This window comes from Aulonocara sp. 'chitande type north' Nkhata Bay, linkage group LG7, assembly GCF_057382095.1.
Source record: "Aulonocara sp. 'chitande type north' Nkhata Bay isolate Kocher_YH1m ecotype deep benthic linkage group LG7, A_spYH_male_GT1.1, whole genome shotgun sequence".
In the NCBI taxonomy this organism is placed as follows: Eukaryota; Metazoa; Chordata; class Actinopteri; order Cichliformes; family Cichlidae; genus Aulonocara; species Aulonocara sp. 'chitande type north' Nkhata Bay.
The window spans coordinates 22,631,356-22,641,249 of record NC_141350.1 but is presented as its reverse complement, the minus strand read 5'-3'; the positions used below and the strand labels follow the sequence as shown (position 1 = coordinate 22,641,249).

The following is a 9,894-nucleotide window of genomic DNA, read 5'->3' as shown; positions in this document are numbered from 1 at the left end:
GGAGTTTTGTTGACGCTACCTGACGTCAACAAAACTACCCTAGCTCAGCTTTTTAGTATCGCCCTCATTCTTCTTCAGTCTGACTGAATACTTGAGTTTGTAATAGCTGAACAACGATACCTTGTAAAGGACGCTAATTTTTATCACACTGAAACCGCTTTAGTTAGCGCCATTTTTTCTCAATTGAAGAAACTGGCCACTGACATGTGAGCGGAATTTGTGGGACACCAAGCTCAATATACATTGTGGAGGTAAACACAGACAGTGGTCCACCGCAACATACGATTTTTTCGTAAAATAGCTTCTCTTCATATCTGCAGAAATTAAGGTATTTCTCATCCAGCTGTAGTGTTATGTAGTACTGTGCAAAAATAAAACGGGAAATGGGAGCAGTAATTTAATGAAACGAGGGAACACACATGGAAATCCAGAATATAAGGCTGAAATAGAGTCTGTACAGTTTCAAAGAGTATTTGTTGATCACCTCTATTCTTCACGGCAGCCTGAACTCTTGAGCAAGCTTTCTTGTAAATTCAAATATCTTCAGAAATAACTCCAGGCCTCTTGAAGGACACATCCTTTGGAATTTAACTGCCTTTTGTTCTGTTCTCTGTGAAGATGATCCCTGCTTCAATAACATTGAGATCTGAGTGCTGTGGAAATGCGAATGCCAGTCCATGACCAATGGATTGGAAGTGTGTTAGGGATCATTATGTTGAAAATGATGCTGTTGCCAATCAGATGATTTTCAGCTGGTATTACATGGTGGATGAAAGCCCCCACAATGTTTTAGAAATGGGTCACTGTTGTAACTCTTTTCTGACCTTCTCCATAAATAATGACAATGACTTAAACCAGTCATTTGAATTTAGATTCAACACACAAAGACCTTTTGCCACTGATTTTCAGTGCAGTTTGTAATTTGCAATACTTTCCCTTCATTTCTCTTAATGGCTGTAAACCCTTACATTGAAACCATTTCTCAAGAAAACAGATGTACTCCCAGATTCTTTATCAGTTATTAGATTATTTCTTTTCTTTCCAGTTTAAAGAATACCGTTTACAGATGTTTATCTGCACGTTTCCAGGTTTTCTCAAAGTATCCATAACCATGACAAGATATGCCAAGTTTCTGGTTAATAGTCCTTTAGGAATCAGCTTGTTGGAGGAAAAATACTATTTTACGCCTGTCAAACTGAGTGATCTTTGGCAATTTGCATACATTCAAATGAAGTAATGTGAGCAAAATACATGCAAATAAGACGATGGAAAATTGGTTCTTGTTCAATATGTAGATACCATACTGGTTTCCATTTTTATGCTTGAATGACTCACAGGTCAGAGTTAAGTAGCTTAAACACAAAAATTCTCAGAAGATGGTTGGGTACAAAGACTGGATTCAAATTGAGGGAAAGAGCAGGCAACATCCAAATAAAAACTTGAAAAAGCCACTCAGGAAGCCTGAAGAATTATTGTTCAAGAACAATTAAAGAAAAAATATATAATAGAAAGGTCTCTTGGGAGCAAAATATAAAGAAATTAGGGGGTAGCTTAAGACATTTGCACAGTACTGTACCTAACTTGCGGGCAAAAAAATTGAAACAATAGAATCAGTAAGCAGGTTTGTGTAATCTACCTTCAAACAAATTTCACACAAAGACCACAATTTTGACACATACGTTCCAAAAACATTTAATTTGCTTTAAGAAAGAAGGATTACAGTACACACTGATCCATTCAGGCAAGAGGTCACCAATTAGGAATAAATAACTGGCCATGTTAATACAAACTATGCTTCCTTTCTTTGTACAGCTGCTAAAAGAACAAATGAAGCCACTAATAATCATAACATGACGTTGTCTTGTGGATCTCTAAAAAACTTTTTAGAAACATTTATCTTAATTTCTTTATTAAACATTAACAACAACTTTAGATTCATAGTTAGGCAAGTAGAGAAGAAAGCAGCTAATCTCATGCTCACGATTCCTGTTCCCTTTTTGTGAAGACGTTTTAAGGTAAAGTTGTCCTTTCAGTATCTGATTTGTGTCGTTTTGCCAAAGCATTCCCTCAACTAAATGTCACAAAACCTGACTTGTTCTGGACTTCACTGGCAGCTATTACCATCCAGTGACTCATGGCATTGTTACACCAGTATTAGGCACTAGGGGTGAGTGTGGCATTGCTGCCCAAAGGTGAAACAGCCTCAGGTCCAGACTCCAGAAGTAACTCAGTTCCTGACTTGTGGTTTTGAACCATCTGAAGAACGCACCAAACAGACTACCAATCAGTGTCTTCAAACAATCATAATCTTCAACCCGAGCAAGTATAAAAGCATGTTCTGAAGCTTATTATACAAATTCCCCTTTTAAGGTGTGCTGTGTGAAAACAGTCAAGTAATACCACGAGTGAAAGACCTAGTATTGTGCATTTAGTGGCATTCCACTGTCACAAAAAAGGTTGCACTCCCACACTTAGACCTGCTGTGGAAGAACTACTGATATAGCTTTATAGAATATAGATTTTTCTTTAATAAGGACATCACATTGTTAATAAAATATAACCTGTAATAAGGCCATGTTGAGCGTGAGCACAAACAAAGGCACCTTGATGAAAGTGTGGTTTGATTTACTGTCCTTTTCATTACTTTTGGCACATTTTTGGGGAATATTAAGGTCATGGTTGATTTCCTGGCGCTCTGCTCTAACCCAGAGGTATCTGCTACAAAGCAGGAAACCCTGATGCCTCCTATTTGTCTATATAGAAAATAAACAAGGAAAATGTCAAAACAAGCCCCTTTTCTATTACTTAAAAAATAAATGTGTCAGCCTATATATACTCTTCTGAAAGTAAGCCGTTTTGGTCCTCTAATATCAAAATGTACAAAACGTTACAGCTCTTTGTTACACTTTAGGAAAACTGAGACAAAAGGAGGAGATTGTTTGTCACAAAAACAATCTTGATTAGCTGTAGAGGGAAGAAAAAAAAGAAATGGTGAAGAATGAAGACCAGGCTCCCCCGTTTGAAGATTTGTGAATTAGCCCGAACGATCGCCCTTTGAGGGCACGTCTGAAGGAGTTTTTCACACATTCACGTCATATGGGAATAACCTCAGTGGCAACATAATTACATGCAACCTCATGGTAAAATTCAGCAGAATGTTGTTGCTCGTGGTATATGTTTGTCAGCAATGAGAACATAAGTATTCTTCTTATGAAATCTTAAGAATACTAATTACAACACAATTCATGTGGAAGAAATAGTTAATTTGGTTTAATAGATTTGAAAGTAAAATATTGCAGATTATTACTGAACGATCTGAATGGTAGGAAATTCATCCATAAAAGAAAAGAAGGAAAAGAAAGAGCAGTGCTGAAGTGAACTGAAAGCTGAGGTGACCACCATTTTCAAGTAAGCATCTGCTGCATTTCCCATATGATTTGAATGCAGCGCTGTTTTTTGTTTGTTTTTTGCTTGAAGAGGCAGAGTCAGAACTGTTGCTTCGGCAGAGGGAGGTGGGCAGGGGTTAGAAGTATGGAACGGCCGTTAGTTTGTACCACTTGACCGTCTCGTTGCTGAGGTCAAAGTCTTTGAGCCTGAGCGTAATGCCACCCAGGAAGTAGTTCTCACGCAGCGACTCAGCACTGAGCACGCTCAGCTGCAGCTCCCGAAGGCCCAGAGTTTCTTTGCTGTAGCCGCTGTACACCAGCTGTGGAAGAAGAGAATGGAAAAGTTAGCAAAGTGAGTGTCTTTAGGCAGCTGACCATGAAGTTCTTGGATTTCAGTACCTCAGTAGAACATCTTCATATCAAAAATAAATCTGTAAATATCAAAATAGTCTAACATTTTTACGATCATGGTTCTTAACAATGCCATACTAGATAATAAATATAGCTTATAGTATTTCCTAACCATCTCATTGAAGGTAGGATTCCTGGTTTTCCTTGAGATCTTTGTCTTGCGTTTGGAAGTCTTGTGTGGATCTGGAAGCAGGTAAGTCTTCACATACGGGTTGGGATCTGTTCCATCTTCAGAAACCTGACAGGAAAGAGACGGGTTAATTGTATGACAACAGAGAGAAATAGAAAAAGAATGAAATGACATGAACAGATCAAAACAGTATTTTAAAATATATATTTAATTCTTGAAGCCTACCAGGTCTCTGATGTGCATGACCATGATGAATAGAGTACTATTCCTGTAGGAGATTGACAGCTTCACTTCTCCTTCCACCCGACCAGAAGTGGGACTCAGTGGAGGCTCTGCAACAGTCACACGCCACACATAACTCTCATGAATCTGGATGCATGCAAATGCCTTTTAAAATGCATATGCATTTTAAATTTTTATTCAATGAACCATTAAATATTTTTGCCTACAAACTCAGAGTGACTTGACAAACTGGTAAATTACTTGTCGATATTTATAAACAGTACATGGCTTAATGATAGCACAGTAATGAAAGCAAAAGCACAAACAGTGTCAAGAAAATGACAAACAGTAAATGGAAATGAAAAGTGATGGTATTTACCAGGTGCTTTGGCCATGGCATCCACACCTTCTGTCTTGTCATCCCGCGCAATTGGATGAAAGAATGTGTAGATCAGGTCACACTAGAAGAAGACCAGAAAGACTGAAAATCTATTCCTGATTACTATCATTCCAGTATACGGAGTGTGTTTGTTTGTGTGTGTGCATACCTGGGTAACCTCTGTGGAGCTTCTCATCAGGTTGTGGACATAGTTATTGAGCTCCAGCTTCCTCTTGGCTGCTACTTCTTTAATTTGGCTTCGGCCAAGCACCATTTTGCTGGGGAAACTAGAGAAAAAGAGAAGCAAGGTATGATTAGCCGATCTACTTTACAGAATCTGATGTAACACTTAGACCGGCAGTCACAACACTGATTACAAAAACAAAACAAAACACCAATTCATTATTAGGCTTACAGCAGGATGGCAATTTGGGAGTGTTAGCGAAGATTGCATCATCTCCAAAACATGATAATTAACTGGCCAGTTCACTATCTTACAGGTTTTAATTAGATTGATGACATTGTTGGATGATAAGGGAGTAAGCGGGTGGTGACAAAACTACCTTGGCAGCTTCCAGAGAGGGAAGAGGATAGTCAGTTTATTGTGGAGCTCTTGAAACTCGTCAAAAGTGCGGAAGACAAACTGTGGCTCATTCTGACCTTCCCTCAGGAGTCTCACCACATAGATCTGCACAGAGCGGAGAAACAGCCAGTTTACAGTTTGGGCAAAATCCAGTATGAGACGAAAAAGGAAAATCGAAAACAAAATGAGACTTCACTGGTGCTCACATAGTGCTTGTCTGGGTTATATCTCTTCTGAAAGGAGAAGATGGAGGCGTGGACGATGCGTCCCTCTTGTTTCAGAGTATATGTCTTCGGGGAGAAAGAGAGGATTGGCTCGTCATTGGCCGGCAGACCAGAGAATCGTAGCTGGGCAAGGTTGTGGATGAAGAAGTTGAACTTGGTGGCCACACTTCCTAGACTGGACTCTATGAGCCTGGGACAGTTAGAAAATAAGGGGAGGAAATCTGCATTAGATCAGGTGAAAATGAAACTAAATATTTAACATGCCAAAGACACAATTTTTAACTATGCTCCCTTGACCTTTGGCTATGTGAAGAAATAAACATTCAAAGCACATTTCCAGTTTCAATCCAGTCTGACTGGTCTTTCAAAAAACAAGCATGCCTTGTTCTGGTTGTACTTTTGTTGTGTTGTTGCATAGCGAGATAGCAGCTATTCCTGTTTTGCTCCTAATCATGTACTGCCACCTGGTGGACTTTTAGTATCTGACATCATAAACTGTACACTAAAGTATATCTTGCTACAAAACCTGCCACGTAGAGTGGAATGAATCAGAGAAAAGTATTAAAGTTGAACAAAAATGTGCTAAAAAAAACCCCCAAACAATAAACATGTCAAAATGTTTTTAGTTTTGTTTTTTGGACTGGAGGAGAAAGATGTTAATACATTTACCTGGTAAAGAAGATGGTGGCTTCAGCATCTGTGTTGTGTGGCTGCAGTGCATCAAACACATACTTTAAATCTTGAGAGCCGGTCAGCTCTGGGAGACCTGATGACATCATCTACAACAGACAGAGAAACACATGCCTGATATTTGAGGTGAATACCACTTGGTGACTTTTTTTGAGTTATCTGAAGTAGTTTTCTGCATGTTGGCCCACTTATTACTCAGAACTTTCTAACTCTGCTGTGTGTTCAGTTTGGAATATGTGCTTACTGGTGCTGCTTAATTGCACCGACAGGTGTGTCTACTATTTTGTTTGTCCAATGTATAATCAGCGAGGTCAGGCAAAGAATCAGTATAATTCAGTTCAGTTCAGTGACACCAAGACTGTCTCCGTTAGAAATGCAATAAACAGAAGTCTTTTCACTTAAGCAGAGCCTCTAAGTTTATTGCACACAAATTTCTAGGACAGAGAGGCGTTGATTTATTATGAATGCTCTTGGTTTGCATATCTTGTTATTTTGGCTCTTGCAGGTGTAAAAGAAAACAGGGTGACAAAAAGGAGGCCAATACCAGTAATAGGGACAGATGAAGATGTTAAATGGCACAGTCAGCAGTACAAAAGTACAAGAACAAAACTCGTTTTACCATCAATGTGTGTATGAACAGCTAGAGTGCTATGTACTATGCACATGTGTGTATGTACTCGGGCTTGTTTGTTTTGTTTTCTCTCTCACCAGTGACAACAAGTTAAGGAAAAGCCCGGAGTTCTTGCGGATGAGGTTGTAGGCTTGGCAACACAGGTCCACAAACAGCTGGAAGCGGCTGGTGGGCCGCTCGCCTCCGTTAATGACGTACGCCATGTCAGAGGTCAGAACAAACGGAGCTCGGTCTCTGATGGGAAAAAAGGGTGGAGACAAGATTTGACATCAGCTTCTCATAAAAGAGCAAAAAGTTTTTCATCACTTGTTTAAACCTCTGGGAAAACATGGCCTAAATTGACATCCTCCCTCACGTAAAACACTAAAAAAGGAGTATGTATGAATTAATACATAAATAAATAAATGAATGTATAAACATTTCAGCAAGAAAATGTTCCAAGGCCAAAAATAGAAGAGTGTAGTTGTAACAGAGCCAACCTGGACACTGTGTGAAAATCTCAGTTAAGAATCAGGTCATGACTGAAAACACACATTAATCTTACTGTGCTCAAAGTCATTATCCTCTGCTCCTGAAATACAGTCACCCACAAAGGAATTGTGGGGCCTTTGAGCACAGGGATGTACTCTAATATCTTACTATGCACAAAGTCTTCGGTGGGGTAGGTATATAATTTTTCGGGATTTGTTTGTTTTTTCACCTCATTTTGGGTGCTTGACATACCTTTCATCCATAAAAGTGAAGATCACACTTTTTAAATTGTTTGTGACAACTTAACACATTAGTTCTAAAGGCACTCAAAACAAACAACAACCAAAAAACACCTGTGTGCTGTGGGAGTCCCCTGGGAACTACGAGGGTTGTAAATCAATCATATCACTACGGCACACCTTCAAAACTTGATAGCGCGACAAAGTATCCTTTATCTATAGCAATTTCACACTTGCATCCATGATACATGTGAGATTTGATCATCACCTCTTGAAGCTGCCAAACATCTGGGCATGGCCCAGGAATTTGCCAAAGTCGATGTGAAACATGTGACCAGTGGAGCGCAGCATGATATTATCATTATGACGATCACAGATGCCAAGCACGTAGGTTGCAACACAGCATCCAGCACAAGAGTAGATGAAGTTCTCCGAAGCCTAAAGGAGAGGAGAAAAGGGTATTTTAAGCATGGCTAAATAAAGCGAGTACTGCAATGAAATTTAAAAAAAAAAAAAAAAGGTTGCATGTTTGGATTAAGGATTCACATTTATAAGGGTCAAAGGTCAAACAGACTAACAAGTGCTTTAAATTTCATGAGAATATGTATCACCTTCTCATACTCATCCTCAGCGGGGTTGTACTTGCGAAGCCATTCTGCCAGTGGTTTGTCCTTAAAAGATCCTGTCACGCCGTACTCCACCTGGATCTTTCTGAGGGTGTCAGAAGAAGGCACCAACTCTACCATACCTACACAACAGCAAATCTTTTATTAACACTACACTGGCTATATAGTATATTTAACTGTAAATGTGGTAATTGGTTTACTCAACAAATTAGCTACATGGCAGGAATGCTTTCTAATAATGCTAGGAGCAATTTCAGATTAAACAGACAAAAAGGTGTAGGAGTATTTTTAGTACACATGTGTGCTTGGTTTGTAAATGGATATTTAAAGCCGACTGACGGGAGTGTGTCTTTATGTGCTTGTCTGTTACCTTTGTCCTTGCCAGTGGAGATGCATTTGAAATTTACAATGCGGAGGTCTAGACCCTCCTGCAGCCAGATTCGGTCCATGATGCGAATCATCTGCAGAGCCAGCATGTCCTGCCTCAGGTCTTCTCCGACCTGATGCATGCAGGTAGATCAAGAGAGAGCTAGTTTATACACACATAGGGAATCTTTTCTACTCTGTGCAATAAGTCTTTACAAAATTTGTCAATCAGAGAATCCTTAGCACTCCATTTTTTAGTTCAGTATAGTATTTATTTAAATACCTTGCACTGTTTCTTACAGTAAGCACACTATACACAAGAGTAATTACATATTATTTTTACCCATTTTTATTTTATTGAGGCACTTTAATTATCAAATCATTTGTTTTGTTATTCTTTTTCTGTTGAGATATTTAATTTTTTAAAAATACATTATTTTGTTTTTTTATTAAGCCACTTCATTTTGCATTTGTTGTTTGAGTAAACTGTATCTATCAATTACTGGCTGGTTTAAACTTCAGCCACCAGGGGGTGCAGTGTTCATATCAAGACTATGTAAACAGTTACAACATGTTTGTGTGCTACTGTGGGCTCCACTCATAAAACATGGAAACATGCATGAAAGACACACTCGAACCTGTTCTCAGGCGTTGTTTGACTTGCTGATCAGTGTACTCATTTTCAGCATTTTACATTGGGCGTGTGTGATTGTGTGTCTGCGCATACACTACCTTGAACATAACATTGATCTCTTCTCCCAAGGGGTCGGCGTTGACCAATGCCAGTTTGAGGGGAACAGCGTTGGAGTTGAAGAAGGAACAGGCCTACACACAAACAGCAATATCCTCTGCATTACATCACACTGTTATGTTGTCTTCCGAGACACATCCCAAAGTGATTTAGTGATTAGTGATTTCTCTACGGTTTTGATTTATTCGAGGATGTTTTTAAACCTGCATGTTACTCGGAAAAGACAGCCTGTGAACATTTAGCATTTTCTGAAATGTTATCATCCAGTAACTTCAGCAGGAAAAACAAAGTAATGACTTTGAATAATGTAAAGACACTTATATATTAATTTTTTTTAAATTGTGAAAAATCATGCCTGCATAAATCATACAAGCTATATAAAAGGTACAGCAAGGTTTTGATTAAGGCTCACAGGATGGGGGCTCACACTGGCAGCTGTCATTTTTGTCATGGTTTGTAGTTGATACCATAAGAGAAAGTAGCTGTAGCATTTCTTAATACAAGCTACATTTACCAGTGCTAGAAAGCTTTATTGTGCAGTGGTTGGTGGAAGAGAGTGGCTACAATTAGTCCGGTTCAGGACTTCTTCATCAAATCATAATGTGCACAGTAGTACATTTTGTCCTTTTTGCATTCAAGAGGACAGAAAATGTTAACAAAGACCAAACTTTGAGAGCCATGGATGTAAAACTTAATATAAATTTATATTTAATTGCAAATTAACTTATAGCTGGCAAAGCTGAAAGCTAAAATGTGCAGATGGAGGCAGGCAGCATGAATCACCA

The 9,894-nt window shown here is 38.9% G+C and overlaps 1 protein-coding gene across 3 annotated transcripts in view; it reads right to left on the bottom strand.

Moving 5' to 3' along the window:
* Positions 1-1,650: 1,650 nt before the first annotated feature.
* Positions 1,651-9,894, bottom strand: part of pik3c2a (phosphatidylinositol-4-phosphate 3-kinase, catalytic subunit type 2 alpha) — a 43,119-nt gene continuing 34,875 nt past the window's right edge. For all 3 annotated transcript variants that reach the window (XM_086299447.1, XM_086299448.1, XM_086299449.1), the window contains exons 21-33: positions 9,091-9,183; positions 8,363-8,492; positions 7,978-8,114; positions 7,635-7,804; positions 6,734-6,890; positions 6,005-6,114; positions 5,318-5,525; positions 5,092-5,216; positions 4,698-4,815; positions 4,529-4,610; positions 4,153-4,259; positions 3,910-4,035; positions 1,651-3,706 (exon numbers count right to left, since the gene is read on the bottom strand). In XM_086299447.1, coding sequence (XP_086155573.1) covers positions 3,524-3,706; positions 3,910-4,035; positions 4,153-4,259; positions 4,529-4,610; positions 4,698-4,815; positions 5,092-5,216; positions 5,318-5,525; positions 6,005-6,114; positions 6,734-6,890; positions 7,635-7,804; positions 7,978-8,114; positions 8,363-8,492; positions 9,091-9,183 — 1,746 coding nt within the window. In that variant the 3' untranslated portion in view covers positions 1,651-3,523. The remainder of the gene's footprint in view (positions 3,707-3,909; positions 4,036-4,152; positions 4,260-4,528; positions 4,611-4,697; positions 4,816-5,091; positions 5,217-5,317; positions 5,526-6,004; positions 6,115-6,733; positions 6,891-7,634; positions 7,805-7,977; positions 8,115-8,362; positions 8,493-9,090; positions 9,184-9,894) is intronic.